The sequence below is a fragment of the Hemicordylus capensis genome, chromosome 6, assembly GCF_027244095.1.
Source record: "Hemicordylus capensis ecotype Gifberg chromosome 6, rHemCap1.1.pri, whole genome shotgun sequence".
NCBI lineage: Eukaryota > Metazoa > Chordata > Lepidosauria > Squamata > Cordylidae > Hemicordylus > Hemicordylus capensis.
In genome coordinates, this window is record NC_069662.1 from 141,899,037 (window position 1) to 141,921,741 (window position 22,705).

A 22,705-nucleotide genomic window follows, 5' to 3' on the forward strand; every position below is an offset into this window, starting at 1 on the left:
ATGTGAGCCAGTGCAGTTACATGTACTTAAAGCTTGGTTACTGAGTGAGGATTAAAGGGATAAGCCAAAGGCCGTACGAAAAAGGTGGGTTTTGAGGAGGGATTTGAAGGATAAGAGAGAAACGAGTGATACTTGCTTATTAATTGTGCCATTCTGACTCCAGGATGCACAAGAGCACCGAGTTCAGACTACTGGGCCATGCAATGGATGAGCCTTTTGAAAAGTGGATCCTCATCCACAGTCGGAATGCCTAGGTGTCAATATTATGCAGAAGTGAGGTGTGTGTGTGTGGTCTTAATTGTCATCAATCAGTACATCAAAACTGTACTGGAAAAAGTAGTTTTATGATGTTATATGAGAGAATCCAGTTCAGTATTGTCATTCTTTGGTCTAGTAATTAGATAGGTTCAGCAAAGCAATGTTCAAGATTTGCTTTAAGAAGAGTATGTGTCTCTGTGTATGCACATGCACGCGCACACACACACACACACACACACACACACAACTTAAAGCAAATCTGAACACTGCTTTGCTGAACCTATCTAATTACTAGACCAAAGAATGACAGCACTGAACTGGATTCTCTCGTATAACATCATAAAACTACTTTTTCCAGTACAGTTTTGATACAGTTTACAGCTCTTAGTAAGCTCAGCATTAAGCAACTAAGCCCCAAAGTAAACATAAGAAACCTGCTCCCTGGTGTGTGTGTCTGTACCCAGGGACTGTTAACGGTACACTCGGATATACAAAAACATGGCAAGAAATCCAACCGATAATAAGCAGTTGAAGGAGACCAGCAGTGGGGGGGGGGGGAGAACCCAAACAAACAAGAGTAATATATATTCTTCAAAGCAGAAGAAAAAAGATCTCAAGCGGAGACGTCAGGGGCCTTTTATTTTAAAAGACAACAGATGACAAGACCACAAATTGATGGCAATTATGTTGATTACCTACCAAATTGTTTTGCCACTGTTTTGAGCAGGAAGCCTTCCTCTCTTATTTTCCCTGCTCTCCCTCATTCAAGTGGTTCTAAGACCAAAGCTGAGAAGCTACATTTCAGTGACCTCTTAAAGTTATGCAGATTCCATATAAAATTATTCCCCTATTCACAGCTGAGAATTTCAGGGTAATGGTAGGTAGCAACATTGAGAGCTGTGGGGGGTAAGCTAAAGCCTAGTCGTCAAGAAGAATAAAGCATTCTGACAGAATACTGTAAATTCTATTTAGAGTATAAATAGAATTTGTACTGTAATGTGTAATGCAAGACCATGTTACACACGCAACACCAGCCCAATATAACTGGGTTGTTTTTTAAAAAAAATTCAGAGATGACAATTGAAGTTGGATTCTATCTATGCACAATGGCATTATTATTCAAAACTAGTTCAGAACTCAGACAACAAGGTCATTCACACAACCATGAAAAGCTGGGTAGGAGTTGGAAACCCAGAGTAGAGAGGCTTGTGTGAAGCCTCAGAACCCGCTCCTACTCAACCACTCTGAAGTAGGGCTACCCCATCCTTTCACGTTGGTTTTAACCAAGGTAAAAAGGCGAGCAGCTCCTTCTTACCTCTACAGCCCCGATCTTTTGCGTGATTGGCGCTATTTGCAGCAGCTCCCGGCAGTCCAGAGGCAGCCTCTCCACTGCCCACACAATGAGTTGTGGGATACTAGAGGACTTCCTCCTACAGATCCCTTGTGCAGATCATGTAGCCGTGCGACATGGCAGAGTGCTGGACAGCCTTTACTTGTCCGAGGGAATGTAGATATACTCCCGCCTTCCCCCCAATCCTCCATAGCCCCAGGGATTTTGGTCATGTGAACAGCCTTAATATATTAATCAATAGGCTTGTTGACACAACCATTCACACAATCAGTAGGCTTGTTCACACAAGCGTCCTACTCACCTCCAGGAGTGGTGCACTCCCCTGACTTTTGGTCATATGCGAGTTAAGAACTAGGTCAGAGGAAAAAGTGATCTTGTAGGAGGTGGGAGCAGGCTCTGATGGTGTGTCTTCCTAACTTGGCCATCTGCTGAGTAAAAGTGCTGGGTAGGAAGACCCTGTTTCATTTCCCCTCCTCTGACCTAGCTTTTAACTCACACACAGCCAAAGATCATAAGCACACAGAGCTCCCAAAAGTTCGCAGCTGTGTGAACAAGCCTAGTGTGTGTGTTGCAGATCCAATACCACTCCTGTGCTGACTCAGTTATACAGGCTCACAATGTACCCCTCAGCTCGCTCTAAGGTTCCAGTTACAATCTTTAATACCCTGCCTGAGCACAGCATACCTTAGGGAACAGGTGGAGGGGAGAAGTCGCATGTTATGATTCTTAAGAACACCTATATCTCTGGTCATTGAAAGGTATTTTTAAAAAGGAAGGATCAATCAAAAATGTGCTTAAAGTCCATTTTGGGTTTTGTTTAGTTATTGCAATCTAATCTTAAATACAATCAAGAATGGGACTTTGAATGGGGGAGGAGAGCTGGTCTTGTGGTAGCAAGCATGAACTGTCCTCTTTACTAAGAAGGGTCAGCCCTGGTTTGCATTTGAATGGGAGACTACATGCAAGCACTGTAAGATATTCCTCTTAGGGGATGGGGCTACACTGGGAAGAGCATCTGCATGCTGGCATGCAGAAGGTTCCAAGCTCCTTTCCTGGCATCTCCAGATAGGGCTGGGAGAGAGACTCCTGCCTGTAACCTTGGAGAAGCTGCTGCCAGTTGTGGAGACAATACTGAGCTATATGGACCAATGGTCTGACTTGGTATAAGGCAGCTTCCTATGTTCCTACCTTATCATGAATCTCTCCATATCCATATCCATAACTCTGCCTTCCCTTCTGGGACCTGGGATTTACGTTATTTATTTATGACATTAATACACCACTTTTCAGGCAAATCTCCCAAAGCGGTTTACCTAAAAGCGGAGCCATACCTCAAGCAACATGTTTAAATATTCACATGCTGAGCCCTTTAGGCTTTGACACTACTTTCTCTTCTCCTCTCCTCCCCTCCCCTCAGAGCAAGATGGTTCTTAGGCAACTCTGTGCGGGCAGTTGGGGAGGGAGAGGCCACCTCAACTAGAAGATGAGAGCCAGAAGCGGTGTTCCCTCTAAAGCACATGCATGCGCTCACAAGTTTTTGGATGTTCGCTCAGTTAATTTTAGATTAGATTGAATCAGGAAGGCCCCACTCTGAATGCATGTGCGCGCACACTGCCTTAATACTGCCACCCAGAACAAAACTCACTCCGCACGCAGATGAAAAAAAAAACTAGAGAGAAGACTGGCCAGAAGGATAGAACGGCCCCACTTAGGATACCTTATCCCAACATAAACCTCTGAATTATTAATATCTGCTCAAAACTTCCTGCTGAAGTTTCCTAACCCATGTAAGGCCTAATGTGGGGGTGCCCATACCAGGGCATTTCCCGTGACAGTACCACACCCTTGCCAGGCATTTTCTAGAAAGGCTGGCCAGCCTATTACCCATAAGTTTTAGGAGACTAGCCAAGACCTTCCTGCTCCAACTAGCCTTTCCAGCAAGTTACAGATGACTATTAAACCAAAGAATTTGATTTTTACAGCTTGGTTTCTGTTTAGGTGTTTATATAGATTTGTTTCCTCCATTTTTTAATTTTTACATGGTTTTTGGTATTTTTTACAAGTAGTAGTCTCTATGGAGTCAAATCTACCTTATTTCATATGGCTAGCAGACACCGTCGAAGGTGAAGCGTCTGAATTCCAACATACTACTACTATTTAGAATAGGCACTAAGCCAGTCTTCATGATCCAGCATCTGCATACTCCAAGTGAGGGGTGAGTGTTTATGGTGACAGGCACTTTTTACATGACTAAATCTAAATCCAACTGACAGGCAATGAGAGCGGAAGGGGAGAAGTGAAGCTTGCTAGCTCGTTTTTCAGCCAACCTGCTTTTAAATGCTCTGCATGAGTATTCTGTAAAGTGCATATATTTTTAAACAGACACTGGAATTTGAACCACTAATTATATGTCAGAAGTGAACTTTTCAGATTCTCTACAAACCTTCCTACTCTAATCAGCCCAATGTTATTTTTCCTTAAATGAGGCTGGCTACAGTAATTTTGGTTTGCGTTTTCTGAGATATATTTCATTCTACTAGTAAATACAGCTTACATGCTGCAAGCATAGCTATCCTTGGCCGTCATTAGAATTTTCTCCCAACTCTCAGTTTCAGAGTATATGAAGGGGGAATCTTCTACAGTACAGTATTCACTCCCATCTTGATCTGTGCTTAAGTCTGAATTCTACAGAAGAGAAGTAAAAGTAGCCTTTTTCAAAGGTTTTTAATAATTGTAGTGTTTGGGGCTAGATGTGTATCAAATGTATGGTATGGAAATACCTTAATTTTTATATCGTCACACCAGAAAGTGATGCCTAGGTTTCTTTATATAGACCCGAGTTGCTGCACTATGGAGCTATACACAAAATACTTTTAAGATCTGTTTTCCGCATTACTTTTTCTCATTTGTCTGCTTGAATCAATAGTGGATAAAACTGAATGAATAAAACTGACTTGAGGATCTGTCCTTCATAACAAGTCAACAGACAAGTGAACATGTATCAGAGAAAGCTGGTACCAGAGGAGAGCTGGTCTTGTGGTAGCAAGCATGACTTGTCCCCTTAGCTAAGCAGGATCTGCCCTGGTTGCATATGAAAGGGAGACTAGAAGTGTTTGCACTGTAAGATATTCCCCTCAGGGGATGGAGCCGCTCTGGGAAGAACAGAAGGTTCCAAGTTCCCTCCCTGGCATTTCTAGGATAGGGCTGAGAGAGACATTCCTGCCTGCAACCTTGGAGAAGCTGCTGCCAGTCTGTGCAGACAATAGTGAGTTAGATAGACCAATGGTCTGACTCAGTACATGGCAGCTACCTACGTCCTAAGCTTTTTGAGGTTGACATTCTTTACTATTTTAGGACAAGCCCCTATCTTATTGTATCTTATCTGTATTTATTACATTTAGAGCTTGCCTTTTCTCTATCATGGAACTCAGCACAGTACTTTATATACACAGGGTTCTTAGGCAGTCATCCACCCAAGCTCTGATGAAGCCCAGATCTGCCCTGCTTCAGCAAGGCAGCTGCATCACATGCCTCTAGACAACTTCCTAACAATGAAAGACAGGTGATCTGCATATAAATCACATCTAGCCAATTCCTGCAACCATCTATTGTAATTGTGCTGTCTGTAGAGTTGGTGTAGAGACTCCTAGCGATCACATCTATTTGTCTATCCATGTGATTTTCTTGGTAGAATACAGGAGTTGTTTACCACTACTGCCTCCTCCCACGCAGTATGAGATAATGCCTTCAGCACCTTCCTATATCGTTGCTGCCCAATATAGGTGACTACAGATATATCTACTAGGCACAATCTGAGAAGCACACTGGAAGGGATTTGAACTAACAGCCTCTTGCACTCTAGGCAAGCTGCTTCCCCGCTGCACCACCGCAGCTGATGCAACCATCTATACCAGACTTGTAAACAGCCATGCCTAGTCATCTGTGGTAAGAAAGCACCATCTCCAAGCAATCCAACTTAGATAAACTGGAAGATAATTGACTCATCTAAGCAGGCAGCACAAATGATAAGCATGTGTGTGCGCAGTTGGGCTACTAAAAAACTTATAAGTCTGTTCACAAAGCTAATACAGACAGAAACTGCAAGCTTTATTTTCTGTAAGGCAATGGGTCCGATTGAACAGTCTTGTAGCATATGAGACTTATGTCCAGTTATAAATACATTACAAAGACACATGGTGTCGGCTATGTTCCTGCCCCATGTATCTTAGTAAAGCAGGGGAAAGTTATTTTGCAAACATCTCTCTCCTACTAGGAAAGGGAATGGGTATGGTGAATTTTTCTTCTTGGTGGGTTGCCACATCCAGAGCTGCATGATTTGCAAGAGCAGCAGCAAGGAGCATACTTTCTGGGCCTTATTTTTACAGGATGCTGCTTATCCTGTAAATGTGAGTAGTAGAAGAAGCCTCCAGCAAACATCAGATCATATTCCTCAAGCAGTGCAGCTGGGGACAGGTCAAGCCACTCAAGCTTAGCAAGAACTGCCCACCTTTGTTTCCATCATAACCTCACTGAATCCAAGAGACAACCAGCCAAGCTCTAACTACCATTTGGAATATTCTCCGACATTTACTATGGATCTTGCTTCCCTCCTCCAGAGAGGCTTTTCCTATTTAAAATTTGAGGGGGAAGGGGCAAACATTTTGCAAATTAATTTCAATAGTACAGAAGCCCATCTCACCACACAAACACAAAGTTGGGGGGGGGGAGAAATGTGATTAAAAGCAAGACGTTTCCCAAACGTAGGAATTATCTTCTCCTCAGATGTATATACCATCCAGAACTATCCATGTTGCTGTCCACTACTCCAAGATGGGAGGTGTAGGTAGGTGGGTGTGTTAACAGGATGTGAGGTATTTGACTACATCCACACTCAAAACACACAAAGGATTTTTGTTGCAGCTTAGAAGGAAAAAAAGAAGTTATAAAAACAAGGTAGCTTTGGATGACTATATTTACATCTTGCAAATCTTGCCGGGGGAGCAAACCCACACATAGAGTTACTCTCTTCTTTATTAAGCCCACTTTGCTTGTTTCAACAGTTACTTTTATATGGGTAGGAAACCATCCACCTACTACTACTAAAATATTTTTAGACATTGTTTTAATTGTGTTTTAATAGTTTTAAAATTTTAAATTTTAATGTGTTAATCTTTTTATTGTCTTGTAAACCGCCCAGAGAACTCACATTTTGGGCGGTATAAAAATGTGATAGACAGACAGACAGACTTGGTTTTGTACATTTTTCGCAGGATGGCAAAAGCCACCCCAGTAAACACCATGTCAATCCTACAAGGCCCAGATCATGACAAAACTGTGACTTTGTGCCCTGCTCCATGGGCCAACTCTCGAAAAAGCTCAGTTGTCACAAACATGGGAGACAGACTTCTCAGCGACTGCCCCCAGATTGTGGGACACTCATCCAGCAGTGGTTTGCTCCCTCCGCTCAATCTTTGCCTTTCAGAACAAGGCAAAGGCCGTTCTCTTTATCCAGGCTTTTCAATATTAAGGAGAGACCTGCAAATCTGTCTGTAAGATTTGAGCTATGTGTTTCATTTTTTAATGCTCCTGCTTCTTTACCCAACTGATGTGATTTTCTTCTCAGTTGTACTGGACTGTGCATTTTTATTATTCTTGTACTACTGTATATTGAGTGTAATGTTGTACACTGCCTTGGGGCCAGTGACGAAAGGCAGTTTTATATAAGCAAATTAAAGACAAAACAGACTCTTATATCTGTACAGCCTCTTCCTGGGGAAAGTTGACATTATTCTACTCAGCCTAGCCCTACCCTTCCCTGGCCAACGAGGACTTAAGCAGTAGGGGTGCAGAGGCAGTAGCTCCTCGATTCGCTTGCAGATGTTACAGGTGATGGTGGTATGGGAAAGCAAGAAGCACAAGAGATTGTTACAGAGAAGCAGATGTAGCCCTCTAGTTAGCCCCCAACCTCATCTTATGCTACAAGTTTGTTAAATGCCTACCAAACACAATAGCTGTACACCTTCTTCTCTTCTGTAATGGTTAGAATAGCCAACCTCATATTGTGTCATGACAACACAGGTTGTATTAAATGTTAAAAGACTTGGATATGCAGCCACCATTTGGCGGCAGCAACAGTCTTTCAGTTAATTGAAAGACTGCTGCATCAGGCCCAAGACCTATCTAGTCCAGCATCATGTTCTACACAGTGGCCCACCAGATGCCTCTGAGAAGCCCACAGGCAAGAGGTGAGGGCATGCCTTCTCTCCAGCTGTTGCTCCCCTGCAACTGGTATTGAGAGGCATTGTGCCTCTGAGGCTGGAGGTGGCCCACAGCCATCAGACTATTAGCCATTAATAGACATGTCCCCCATGAATCTGTCTAAGTCCCTTTTAAAGCTATCCAAGCTAATAGCCATCACCACATCCCATGACAGAGAATTCCATAGGTTAATTATGCACTGTGTGATAAAGTACTTCCTCTTGTCGGTCCTAAATTTCCTGACCTTCAGTTTCATGGGATGACTCCTGGTTCTTGTGTTGTGAGAGAGGGGGAAGGGTTTCTCCTTCATGCTCAGCATCTTATGCTTTGGATCACAGCTGCTATTCAGATTCGAACTAGTTTAATTGAAGTGTCATCTTCTACCATCACCCTTCCTTCTCCTGAAGGGAAGCAAAGCTTTGGGAAGGTGCTGGAAATGCTCAGCTATAACTCTAGCCCTCCCATAAATACAGTTTAGAAGTTTCTTGGAAGAAGGACCCATCCTAGTGAAACTCATTTTGTGTCTACTGGACCTGCATCCTTATTCAGCATCCCTATCAGTATAATCAGAATATTTCCATGATCCTTATTTAATAAGAATATGGAGAATTTCCAGTAAGATATCACAAAAGGCAGTGTGGATGGAGAAGAAAGCCTTCAGCACATTGCAATAAAATATTCAAAACTGGTAGGCCTTTCTGATTTTTTCATACCTATTGCACATTCTTCAGCTAAAGATTTCAGTTCCTGATTAGGTGAGGAATGTCAAATACTTGAGTTGCTACGAGGTAAACAGAATGATCTGTGCCCTTAATAATAATATCCAGGAAAGAAATACTACAAAGAGGAACAGCAAGGCAACAATATTAACATTTCATTCTACTTTCCTCAGGAAAATGGTTTTAAACTCATTTTAATGAACTGTACAAAGCAACATGAAATTGACTCCCCATGGTTTATTCCAACAATTTGCCAACAGTGCATTAGTAATGTGTTGTACACACTTATGAAGACTGCCAAGTTGGGATTTTTTTTTTAAAAAGTACAGAATTTACAGGAGAAAATATGAAAACATTGCTTTCAGTCTTATACAAACCATGAAGCGATCCTCACAATCGCTCGAGGCGGCGACCCCCTTCTGTGGGGAGGTAGCCTGAAAGCACTTACCTCCCCTCAGACAATCACTGCCTCCTCTCTTGTCACGGAGCTGGTAGGAGTGGCAGGGATCGGGGACCACCTGGCCCCCCAAAAGTCCCAGGATGCCCCACACAAGTGCGTGGGGCATCCTGGGGAGATCCCCGATGACGGGAGGCTGCTTGTAACCTCCCAGTCAGGGGTCTATTCATGTGTCGCCACACCACAGTGGCACACGATCAGTAAAACATGGTTAATCGAGTGCTCGCTCCACTAACTTCGTTTTAGGGGAGATTTCATAGACAGGCTAGCCGCCGTTGAACCACGGGGCTCACTTGCAAGCCCGGTGGTTCTCACAATGGGGAAAACCGGGCTGGGCTCCCTTAGCTCGGTTTCTATCCATCATGAGAATCACCTCCATAAGTTTATTCTGCATAATAGCATCACTTAAGCAACTACACACACAACTGGTTTTAGAACCAACTGCTGCTGACAGGCTTCACAAGTTTCAGCTTTAACAAGTCCTCCAACTGCAGCACTAAGCAGATTGTGGTAGAAGGCCAGAATATTCCTAAGGAGTCTGAACAGTGCATTAGAAATATTCAAGAAGATCCCAAGCATTACTCTGTATGAGAGTACCATTATCAGAAGTGGCACACCATACGTTCTGTTTACAGTTCATCCCACTTCTCCACTGCCGTACAGAAAGGCACTGTTGACCTCCCCACCTATTCCACTGCAGCCCAGTGTACCTCCAAACTAAATCTTGGCTGTCTGCAGTGTTTTTATCACTAGTTTAGCAACAAGAAGGTCTCTGCCTGAGTGCATCCCTCTGATTCAAGGAAAGGAAAACATCATTCTGGCCAGGTTTTTCTTAAGTGCCCCCAGGTCAGTAGTGCAATTGAAAATGGACTAAGAGATACCACTCTGATAGCCACAGCCTATGTGTGCACAGAGAGAGCTAGAACAGACAAAGCTTTGGCGCAGCGGGGAAATGACTTGACTAGCAAGCCAGAATTTTGAATCCCTGCTGTTATGTTTAAAAAACTGTGGGAAACACCTGTATCGGGCAACAGCAATAAAGGAAGATGCTGAAAGGCATCATCTCATACTGCGTGGGAGATGACAATGGTAAACCCCTCCTGTAATCTACCAAGGACAACCACAGGGCTCTGTGGTCGCCAGGAGTCGACATCGACTCGACGACACACTGTTCTTTACCTTTAGGGATATGAACTGTTCATCGTTTTTTACTATACCATCACGCCACAAATATAGGTAGCTGCCACATGGGTCTGCTCCATCACAGATGAAGATTAACTACTGTATTTCACATTGTTTCGAAGTACCAATGGAAGCAGTATCCACTGGATTGTATCTTCCTTGATCAGGAGGTGAAGAACAGCTTTTTAACACCCAATGAAATGAATTAAAAACATATAAGGGACACAAAATCTTGGGGTGTATATGCACATTCACTAGGAGTATTTTCTTTTTCTCCAGCAGCTCCTACCATAATCTGCTTTTTCAATTTCTATGTGAAAATCATGTGCTGTGCTCATATGTTAGGATGCCCCTAACTTAGTCAGTATAATGAACACAGAGAAGTTATATAGATACATCTGTCAAGAAAGGTTAGTGAAAGTTGGTGAGAGCCTAGTATTAGTATTTGAAACTCTGCTGACACACAACTTCCAAATCTACCCAAACAACACAAAAACAAAGATGTTTGAATTTGTAAAATTCACTTTCCCCCCTCCAAAGTGCACTTACATTACAAATAGGTTACTTAGATATAGCCTCACAAATTAGTTGCTGGTTTTCATCAGAACTGCAGGGATTTTTTGTTTTTAATACTCACGACGACTCTGGGTGGTGCATAAAATGTAACAAAATCACAAAAACTAAGTTAATTAACAAGATCACAATGAAATCACAATAAAAATAAAGCAATATATTTAACAACCTAGAAAGGCTAAGCAATTTCAAGGCTAGATCCGGCACAATCAACAATATATATTGAGGATAGATCCAGAAGTCCAACATTCCGCCCCAGCCCGCAGCTCACGGCTGCACCAAGGATGGGCCCAGTTCAAGCCTCTCAGGCCACACAGCAGATGAGAGGGAGGCATATGTTCAGCCCCCTCCAGCAGCTCCTACAACTTCTCCCAGATCTTCCTCTTTGCAAAAAATGCATCCAACCCTATTGTACAAACTCTGGTCCAAGACAAGGAACTCTGCTCTACTGCCTGAAGACATTATTTTTGCTTACCAGGAATTATTTAACTTGTGCTACATACATAAGACACCTAATGGCACAGTAGGGAAATGACTTCTCTAGTGAGCAAAAGGCTGATGGTTCGAATCCCCGCTGGTATGTTTCCAAGACTAAGGGAAGCATCTATATCAGGCAGCAGCAATAAAGGAAGGTGCTGAAAGGCATCATCCCACATTTCATGGGAGGAGGCAATGGTAAACCCCTCCTGTAGTCTACTAAAGAAAACCACATGGCTATATGGTCACCAGGAGTTGACACCGACTCGAGGGTACAACTTTACCTTTATCTTACATACATACCCACACCTTGGGGAGTAAATGATTTTGCTGTCTCCTCCTTCTCTGACTCTATAGCTTGCTTAATCATACATTCCAAATTGCAACTGAAGACCCAAGCCCACACATCTTTACCCTTCAAGAAAGGGGTAATCATTCAGCATTTGAGGGTATAATCATTTAATGCCAACAAAACCGGAAGCAAATGTATTGCAAGCAGTACTGACAAAACTTTGGCTCCCATTTATGGCTGCATCTGTGTATGTTTCCAAATACAGATGCACAACAGTGGAATTCTAGAAGTATAACCAAGGTGCTTTGTATACTATAAGCAACAAAATGACAGCCACTTCAACACACATTTTACTTATCAGCTTAAACCAAAAGCATTTACCACATTAATTTCTATAGTTCTCAGACACCTTACCACATTTGCAAAACATAATTTGCCAAGACAAACATATTGGAGAACTATATTTTACTGCAAATTCCGCTTACAAACTAGCTTATCCACTCTCCAGTTAGAGCAGAAGCGTTTTCTTGAATGCTGTACAAATGTAATAAGTTGTGAAGGTGTGTCAAGTAAAACCTAAACATTGTGTTTATTATAGGAGCAGTAAATACAACACATTATCTGTATGGCAGTGTACCCAAAAGAAGATCTACTTCAGGAATCTGGAACCAGATGGGTCTAGATCCCTGAAGCGTGCATTCTAAAAACGGATTATCAGAAGGGGACAAGTGTGGAAGTTTAGATTACTTTTACAATCCCTTGAGCAAAAAAGCTTCAAAAACTAAGAACATCATTCAATGACTCCCCTAGATTGGAAGGCCGATGCTAAACTAGGACACCATGGCATTTTTGTGTGCACCAACCACCCCATTTTTAAAGTCATATTATTAAAAACATGCCCTTCAAAAATAAACTATGCACTAAGGCTGCACTTCTGTGTATATTACTAAGGAATAAGTCCCACTAAACACAGTGGTATGTACTTCAGTGTAAACATAGATAGGCCTGGGCAAAACTTAACGTGCCAAGATTTCCTTTCAATCCAGGATAATCAGCTCCACAGGGGCACATCACTATTTCAGCAAATCCAAAGGAGACATGGACAGTGCATATCTAGCTTATAAGTAGAGCCAGAAACCTATCAGATTTTTGGAAGTCTCATTACAAAAACTATTTGAGTCACAGCACAATCCCTCCCTTTTAAACCAGCATAATATCACACAAAGTATTGTTCTAACTCCAGATGGAAAGATTAGTTGATCTAAAGGCATCTCCCCAAATGCTGACAAACTCCATGGTTTCCCTCCACCTCCTGCCTGCTCACAAAGAAAAGCCCACTGCCAGCCTAGTTTGCTGGAGTTTGCTTCCTGGAAAACATGGGGAGAAGCTACACTGAAAAGCAGAAAACTTGGTCAAATGTCTATTATAACAGCACTATTTAGACACGGAAGTCAGCCCCACACACTCCGGTCAATGGATGAATCTTGAGTGTGCTTATGCAACGAACAGACTGTGCTCATGCAAGATCATGTAGCTGCAGGAAGTCAGAGGGACTATGCAAAAGTTCCCTTTAAAAATGAGGCATGCCATGGGATTGCACACATGTCTGCAGTAGCACAACTTGCGCATGGAATGCAAACTTCAATCTTAGCTTAACTAGCTAGGACAAGAGCCTTGCGCTAGTGCAACATCCTTCCAGTAGTGCACCATTAGTCAGGAAAACAATCAATGACATTAAATTAAGGTGCAGGGGGAGGAGGATGACATCAAGGCTATCAGAATCCACCATGGGTTGATGGTGAACCAGTTGTGGAAATCAGTTCAAAGCCAGATGTTAAATTGTGCAAGTCTTCTGCAAGTGTGTGGTCACTATTAGGGATGTGCAGGAATCGGCTCGGAGGCCCCAGTGGCGGGGGGCAGAGTTACCTTTAATAGGAGGGAAGATGCTCTTAACCCCCACCTGGCCATGTTTCTACCAACAGCGCTGTATCGGAAATCACTGGTGCGGTGTGGCAGCGTGCCCTCTTGCTGCCCCAGTCAGTGTCAGACCGGAAGTGGCCAGTGTGTGTGTGCGGTGTACACACACGCCAGTGGTCCCTCTATTTATTTTTTTTTCATCTCTCTGCAAAATTAGTTTTATTCTGGGCGGCAATATCAAGGCACTGTGTGTGCACATACATTCAGAATGAGGCCTTCCTAAATCAACCTGAGTGGAATCTAAAATTAACTGAGCAGACATCAGAAAACTTCTGAGCGCCTGCACGCCTTAGAGGGAACAGTGGCACCGGCCACTTCCGGTCTAACGCTGACTGGGGCAGCAAGAGAGTACGCTGCCACCCTGCGCCCACGATTTTCGGCACAGTTCCGGTGGGGGAAAACATGTGGGGGGAGGGAGGTAACAGCACCCTCCCTTCTGCTTAAAGGTAAAAGCACCCCACCACCACACCGGCCATCTGCCGGTTCCTGCACATTCCTAGTCACTACAAGATAATATTTTACTCTATATTGGATCTTTGGTTTTGAAACTGTAGAGGGAGGAGAAGGAAATAATTGGGGAGGGGAGATCATCAGTCATCTTCCATGAAGTTTTCAACATATTTTCTTCATATTTTATTGGCTGGATGTTGTCATTTTTCAAAAAATAGGTTCAGATCCATGGCAAGGTCTATTCTGCGCAGATATAGAATAATAAGCTCCTAGCCACGCAATCCAACTTGATACAAAAGAAAAAAGTCCACATCTTGGGTAGGTCTTTTGCTTCCTTGTGGGTACTATGTTTAATCAACCTGATGCAGACACAGTGAGTCATCTCATTATGCTGGAGGTGAAAGGGCCTTATATGATACGGGTGTGGTCCCAACAGCCTCTAACAATAACTAAAAAGTCAGCATAGATATTTAGTTATGGAAATATGTTTTCAGCAAAGACATATATGCAGGCTATCATCAATTCTTTAAAAAAAGTATACAGTATCCCTTATAGTACTCAAGATGCAGTATTGCTTAGGTAATATTAATTAATATTAATACCATTACCTACACAGTTATAGTATTTTGCCAAGATGTGCACAGTCTCAAGCAATCTTCAAAGAAACTGATAGGGGCCAGAAGCCAAAAGGAGAGGTTAAAATGACAAAACAATTATTATTACTTGATGTTTACGTCTCCTCTCTTTTTTGTTTAATCTAAGATGACAAAATGATGTGTAGCCTTAATTGAACTGAGAGTTTTCCATCAGTGTGATTAAGCACAATATTTGACATTCTTTAAAGAGGCAACCATGATTCTTCAGTAAGTGACATTTATAGCAAAGTGGTGCATTGTTCTATAAGTCAGTCTTTTACACCAGGAATGATAACACTGAACACAGCCAACAGTCAAAATACAAAAATTATAGTCATGCATTCAAATGTTTGGTATGAAAATCCATTGTTTTTATTTTCTAGGTCAACTACTCTTTTCTGGGTGTTAGTAAAGAAAGGAAAACAATTCATTTAAACCACCTTAAATCCTACCATATCAGCATAACTTTTGCAGGCTGAGTCATAAAATAGTAATGTTACACAAAGCAAATCCCACTGGTTCTGGTTGTATTTGTCCATGCACACGTCTAGGCATGGTTACAATCCTGAAGCACAAACCTTCAAAATCAAAAATGCATTATCCCAAACATGCATTTGGAAATCCTCTGCTTAAGAAGCGTCCTCAGCAACTGACACTTAAGAAATCCAGCCAGATGTTTGCTTTGATATGTGCTGCATAAATCCTTTAGACAATTATATTTGTGCATTTACTGTCCTATTTCTAGAGTAACTTTCTCTAGCAATTCAGTCAACTGTCCAATTAAATGAAGTCCTTAGCAACTAATATTTACAGCTTTTTTAATGCAGAGGAACATCATGTATGTATATAATCCTCTCCATCCAATTAAGTGTGGGACATCTCTATGAAAAAGGCAATAGAAAAATTGATAAGGCTGTAATTCTGTCACAATACTTTTGATGGAAGCAATGCTCCTGCTTTTGCCAAACAAGAGAGCCATTTAATTTCTAAAAAGTTACTACAAAGAGATAGATGTACACACAGACACTAGCATAACAGTAATATTTAGATGCACGTGAAGCCTATCACCAGCATAATGGATTGTCTCGTCTCACAGGGAATCCAATTCAGTATCTAAAATGTGCGTTAAGGATCCCGCACACAGCAAGCTGACCTGAAGTGACATACCAATTCCATTTACTAGATTAGTGCCCAGTCTGAGGGGAGCCAACAGCAAGATAGAAGAGAGGTGAATGTACAGAAAGCTCAGTGATCCTTGCCCTATTGCAAAGGGTGCTGCTTCAATTTCAGTTAAGTATCATGAAGCCCTTTCACTGCAAGCCACTTGCCTTGCCTGACAATCATCATGACAGCCCTTGAGCACAGCTGTCTATATAAACAGCTCACATGCACAGAGCCCTCCTGCATCTTACTGGTGCCAAGGTTCACCTAAGCAAGAGGGGTGGGAGTGGGGATTTAGGCAGGAGAGAACTAAGTCAAAAGCCTGAGACCAAGTCAGAGAAAAACGAGTTACTAAAATAAAACTATTACGAAAACTGTCATTTGCATTGTGTTAAAAAGGTATGTAGTGGAGTTTAAGTACTTTGAAAGAAGACCTTTGATCAGTTTTTCACCCAATTCTACAAAGTACACAGTATTCCAGTTTTGCAACTGGGAAACAAAACTCCCGAGACAGAAATTTATCTCAGTACTATGTCTGAGATGGAACGAAACAAGTCCACATTTATCACTGACATTATAAAATCATATCTAAATTACAACAGACAGGAACAACTAGTTACTAACCTATCACAGAAACTTTCAAACAGTACTTGGATAGGATTTGTATTAGAATTTGTTTAATTCCTTCTCAGATTTTGATATTATACACACACGACACTCTTTATAGAACACAATACTTTATTCATAGGACAAAGAGAGAGATAAAGCTTGACCATTCAGAATTTACTACCAAGAGTATATTCACACTAAGCCCCTCCTTTGCCCCTCTGTATGAAAAAGATTCCAATCCTATGTGACTTAATTGTGTAATAATTACTTGTGAATATGACCCACTGAAAAAGGTCTTACGTCTGAGCAGTGGTCCCTCTAATTTTTTTCAGCTCTGTGCAGATTGAGTTTTGTTCTGAGCGGCAGTATCAAGGCAGTGTGTGCGCACCTGCATTCAGAATGGGGCCTTCCTGATTCAACCTGAGCGGGATCTAAACTGAACTGAGTGGACATCCAAAAATTGTGAGCATGCACACGTGTGCATGCCTTAGAGGGAACAGTGCTTCTGAATAAAATGCAAAGACTCAAGCGGCACAAGTTCCTAGTTCCAGAGTACATGCACTGCTGAACATGAAAAACCATTCTTCAACTGACAATTTGTGATTTTTCAACATGAGAAGGAAGAGTTACTACATGAAGACTATCACCACAAAAATAGTTATGCAAATCAACCTCTGCAAAAACATTCTACAGAAGAGCAAAAGATCCAGCACTAGGCTGGATTTTCGATAGCAGTTCCCCAGTACATCCACACCAACAACTCAAGCAGTCCTGGATGTTCCCCAGACGGTGAACTTTACCATGGGAAGAAGTGACTTAAATTAGCATGAGTTAACACAAGAGTATAAGACCACGTTGAATTGCATAGAATCGTAAAGAGTAAACCTGTGCCCCTTCACATTTCTGCTTTTTATTGAAGTTAGTTCCGGTGTTTCCAACCTAGGAGTGTTCATATGGCATGCTCCCCTCCTTCCTTCTCACCCCTTGCTGGTCAATAGGATTGTGCCCCGCCTCCCCTTTCCTATTGGTGCATTTTCACCAGAAGGCTACAAAGCCTTCAGCCAGCCCACCGTGGGGTACTGTCTGCAGATCCACCTCGCAAGGTGGCTGATCTGTCCCTCCACATGGCCAGTTATGCCTGGTCTGGAAGCAACCAACAGTGCCCCACCTGATGTGGTCCATAGCAATGCTCCTCAAAAGCTTGTTGGGCTCAAGCAGCTTCTGCACCAGGAGAGGCTCCAGGCACAGAGAGCAGCGGAGACTCTTCAGCAGTCACTCCCAGCCCTTGGGCATGCAGGCAACTGCGAGAAGCAGGAGGAGCCCTCAGTCGCCTTAACCCTTCTGTTGGTGGTGGACACCCGCTTATTTATTTATTATTTATTATTTATTAATTATTAAAACTTTTATACCGCCCTTCCAAAAGGCTCAGGCTTAAGCAAAGGAACTTCAAACTCACCTCCCTATTTTATTTTTAATTTAGTCCACCCCTGTCGTTGTGCATGCCCAACATCTCCAGGAACCAAAGTTGTACACATTTCCATCCCTGGCTCCAGCATTTCCTTCTCCTGCAATTAGACAATCAGATTGCAACTGACCACAATCCAAATGGGACTCCACTTTCCTCTCCCCACACTACCAGTTTCACTACACTGCTTTATCCATGAGGTCTCTCCAGACATTTCCACAGAAATGAGGGAGAAATAAAGAATATCCCCCCAAAGTGTATTAAAAAGTGCAATTTCTTAGGATGCAGAAACTCCGCGTTAAGCACTGATCAGGAAGAAAATAAGCGAATAATGCCACTGGCTATTTGAATTGCACCTTACTGTCTCCCTATTAAAATCGCTGTAAAATCCTCACCCCGACCTTTAGCATGGTGAAGCGGAGTAAAACCGCCATCTGGGAAAGCTCCTGCAGAAGTAGAAATAACCAATTCATAAGCAGAGGTAGAAATTTATGGCTAGAATTTTATCCCAACTGCATCTCTCTACTTTCCTAGGAGATATGCATTCAGCATGGTTGGGAGAAAATGGAAAACCAAGACTAATCAGGTATTCAAGAACAGTAGCATTTGAGAAACACAGAAGTGAAATAATAAATGTTGAAGTTAGTATACTGGAACAGTTTCAGCACCAATTAGTCCTATATTTAAGAAGTTTGTGTCAAAACATCCTGGAACCATGGCTTCCATTTTCTTAAGCCCATTTACATCTCATGCCATTATATCATCAGTAATATCACCATGAAACTGAATATGAAGTCAAGTATTAACATATACACCACAGTAGTTGGCCATAAAATAGAAAGTATATGGAAAACTGTGTTCAGAAGACGATCCCACATCTGTCACACTCTATAGCGTGTTAAAATATTATCACGCTGTTATGGAGTTGCATTTCCATAATCCAAGGTGAAGAATATTGCATATTTGTGTAGGGGTTATTCAGGAGATCCTATCTTATTTCTATGTTGTTCTCATATTTGACATGTACAAATGTATATTTCTCAGAAGAACAGCATTCAGTGCTGAAGGACATCTTAGAATGTTCTGCTTTCTAGAGAGGAAGCATTCACACTATGGTGGATAAGGCTCAAGGAAAGGGCTGACTGAATTATTTTCCGTTAAATATGTTACACTCACAGATAGTTAAGTGGGGACATGTAATAAATGAAAGCCTATCCTTATTCCCGTCTCACCTTAAGTCTGTCCTGTCCCATTCAGCTGTCTTCCACAGGTGGGAGCAGGCTTCAGACTTGCCTGCTTCCCTCCCTTCTCCCTCAGGACAGATGCTGTGTTTCCAATAATCATAGGAGCTCCTGTTTTTGTCATTTGTTTTGTCCCACAGAGAGGGGAAGACTGCATACAATCCTAAGTACTGTTCCTGTTCTACCCTGGGGACAATCCTGAAGAAAACAACATCTTAACAGGCCTCTGAGTATGGCTTTGCATGTTAGTGTGCAATGAAATGCAGATGTGTCTGCACTCACATCTGCCTCTCCCTTGCAAATATTCTCATATTCAACAAGGAACTCTCACATCCGAAATGTAACAGCAACAAATTATAGTATTTGCCAACATTTAGTGGCCGACATCCAGACTAATGTTGCACTGAAGCAAAAGTGTTTTTCTTCGTGCATGGGTGGGGGAGCAATTTTCACACACACCCTTCCTTCTGCAGTCACCTGTGCCTCCCAAAATATATGTCCCTGAGGGTTAGGGACTTCAGGGATATATATTCAGGATGCACAGGTGGCTACGGCGGGGTATCAGTGAAAGCTGCCCTGTGCCGCCGTCCCCCACATACACAGCAGAAAATGTTTTCTACCAGCACAACATTAGTCTGGATGTTGAACAATATGTATTACTTGTCAACACTGGCCCAGTTCAGACATTCTGCTGTGTGATTGCAAAACAAGGTCCTGTTTCAGTATTTCCTCATATAAGCATGTGAATCTGTGGGATTTGGATATCACACGGTGTGTCTCCAGAACCACACAACTAAGAATCTGATTTGAGGCTCTGAGAAATCAAAAACATTTATTCTTTCAAGAAAGATAGTCCTTCAAAATAAAAGTGTGGTACTGTATAGTACTGTGTTTTACTTGGCAATTACCATAAACACTATCCACATGGAGAGCAGAGGAGCTCAGGTTTTTTGACCCCACACTGTGTGGCAAAAACCATGTAGTCATCTGTGTCTTTAATATTACCACAGAAAAATCCGTAACTCGTTCATGTCAAGCTTAAATTCACATTAAACTTTACTACAAAGCCCTGAAACTAACTAGGCAAAGAGGCACCTTTTTGTTTGTTTGTTTGATTTCTATACCGCCCCTTCCAAAAATGGCTCAGGGCAGTTTACATTAAAACAAAACTAAAATCAATTAACTGTTAAAACGTGGTGATGCTCTTTATTTTTAACTTGGTTATTCTCTTTACTTAGCAGGGGGAGAGTAACTGGCCCTATCCACCCCCAGCACAGTACTTCCAGTGACTGTTGCTGGTGTCTATCTTATGTTTCTGTTTAAATTGTGAGCCCTTTGGGGACAGGGAGCTACCTTATTTATTTATTGTTTCTCTATGTAAACCACTTTGGAAACTTTTGTTGAAAAGCGGTATATAAATATTATTGTTGTTGAAACCTTCTCCATAATTCACTTACTGTATGTGCCAACTGCACACTGTTTTCAATTAAACCTGCATTGCAAACTTTTGGAGTCTAATCCCCCCAAAATGAAAGTTTTAAATCCAGTTCCTACTAAAGAAACCCACATTAATCTAATAACTGATGTACCCCTTAAATAAAACTAGTAAGTCCATTTCTCAACAGGTCATATTAAAACAGCCACAGCTAAGCAGAAAACTGCAACAATCATAGCACTCCAATGGAGTTCGGCAGAAAGATGAATTGCTCTATGAGTGTCAGAGATAGAAGTACAAAGAACAAGCGAGACTATCTTTTTGTTGATGAAATAATATGCAAATTTCCAGGGTAAGAGAACTCCCCAACAAGCCACTCTGCTCTAGAACCCCCCTAAAGAATTTCTATGAACTTGAAAGCTTGTATATCCTTTCACAAACAGAAGCTGGTTCAAGTGAAAGGTATCATCTTACCTATTTTGTATGCCTGAACTCCAAGGGATTCATTATGGTTTACCATACTAATGATAGGTGGATTACATGAATAGTCTCAGTGCCTGGGATCCCACAGCTTCCACACAGTGCAAGAACTATTGAGAAATAATTCAATTTCTCATTTCAACTCATTGGTTTACCTTTTCTTTTCTTTTTGAATTAGGGGAGAGACCTTTAACGTCATTTGGAACATCACTGGCAAAAACACCTGAGACACTAAACCATAAGCATAACCTATTAGGGTTCTCCACTAAGATTTTCTAGTCAGGAATAAACACATGGAAGATACTGACACTTTGTCCTTACCTCACCCAGCTGTGCTAAGATATTAGGAGGAACTCTTTACACAAGAGTGATCTTACAATACCATATGTGGCACAGTTATATGAAAGCACCAGGGTAAGCCAAGAGTAGAAGAGGAGATTAAAGGGTGCCTTCTTAAACCCTCACTATTTTTAAGAAGTGTTAAGTTCCATTTCTCATCCACTTACTCAGTTACAGTAGGTTTTCCTCTCTATTAAAAGAATGCATGTATAGCATAAAAGGACGGCACAGAGGACAGACATTTCTACGTCACAGCTTGTACATGCAGAAGGGATAAAACTTTCACATACCATATGCTCCATATAAACACAGCACAATACTCCAGCATGCCTCAGTCCATAGGACACCCTCATAAAACTTTCCAAATAAGAGGAGTCACCTTTGATGTCGAGCGCAGAGTAAACACACACACAGCACCAGTGGAGATTTAATGCTATTAATATGGAGCCTGGGATGAAGGGTTGAATCAGGGGCCTTTCTGAGGCCACGCTATTAGTCTGAACATGCAGTGCCACCATAAGGCATTAAAAATATACCACTTTCCAGGCGAAGACACACACACACAGAGCAACTTCCCAGCCCCAACTCTGGCAGGGGAAACATACAAACACCCGACAGACCTGAGCACTGGGAGCTGCTGGAAACGGCCTGTGAAAGGAAAGGGAGATATGGACACACACACCAGAGGGCGGGGGGGGGCATTCAGGGGCTTCTTTTCTTTTTAAGCAGGGAAAGGCTACGCCGGCCCTCCTCTCTCCCCACTATCAGATCAATGGGACAAAGGGGAGGGGAGGGGAGGAGGGGAAGAAGAGCGGGCTGCTCTTTCTAAAGGGCTTTCAAGAGATGGGGGGGAGAGACCCCCGGCAGCTCGCGTTTCCCCGCCCCCCCCCCCTCGATCAAGCGAGTATTGGAGGGGTGGGGAGGGTGGAGTCCTCGTTTTGGCCTCCCCACAGGAAGGGGGAAAAATCGGGGGTGCGAAAGAAAGAGGGCTGTGCTGTTGTGCGCCTTTCTCTCCCCTCTCCCCCCACCACGTCCAGGTCCAAGCTCAAAGAGCGTGGTGGAGAGAGGGAAGGAAGGAGGGAGATGGCAGCTGCAAACTTTTCCCTCCTCGCGCCCCCTTCCTTTCCCTCCCTCCCCCCCCGGCCCAGGACTCGCGGTGCCTCCCCCTCTTGAGGGCCGCCGGGGTCGGCCGCCAACTCAGCACCCCGCAGCTCAGCGCCCAACTCCCGGCAACTCCAGGGCGGGCAGGACGCGAGGAGGGAGGCAGCCAGGCGAGAGGGATGGGGCGGCCATTAAAGCCGCTCCGAGCCCAGCCGTTCTTCTCCCCCACACACACGGCGGCGGGG

At 42.7% G+C, this 22,705-nt stretch overlaps 1 protein-coding gene across 6 annotated transcripts in view; it reads right to left on the reverse strand.

Annotated features, from left to right (window-relative positions):
• ARHGAP21 (Rho GTPase activating protein 21) overlaps window positions 1-22,705 on the reverse strand; it is a 178,803-nt gene that overhangs the window by 155,272 nt on the left and 826 nt on the right. Inside the window, exon 1 of one of the 6 annotated variants that reach the window (XR_008309651.1) lies at window positions 21,650-21,946. The exons of 2 other annotated variants lie outside the window; for them this stretch is intronic. Coding sequence is in view for 2 of the 4 variants with exons in the window: in XM_053260661.1 (XP_053116636.1) it covers window positions 21,650-21,712 (63 nt within the window). In the remaining 2 variants the exon portion in view is untranslated. Of the gene's footprint in view, window positions 1-21,649; window positions 21,947-21,979; window positions 21,995-22,705 lie in introns of those variants that run through there. 3 more of the 6 variants (XM_053260666.1, XM_053260661.1, XM_053260662.1) reach the window with 3 other exon arrangements.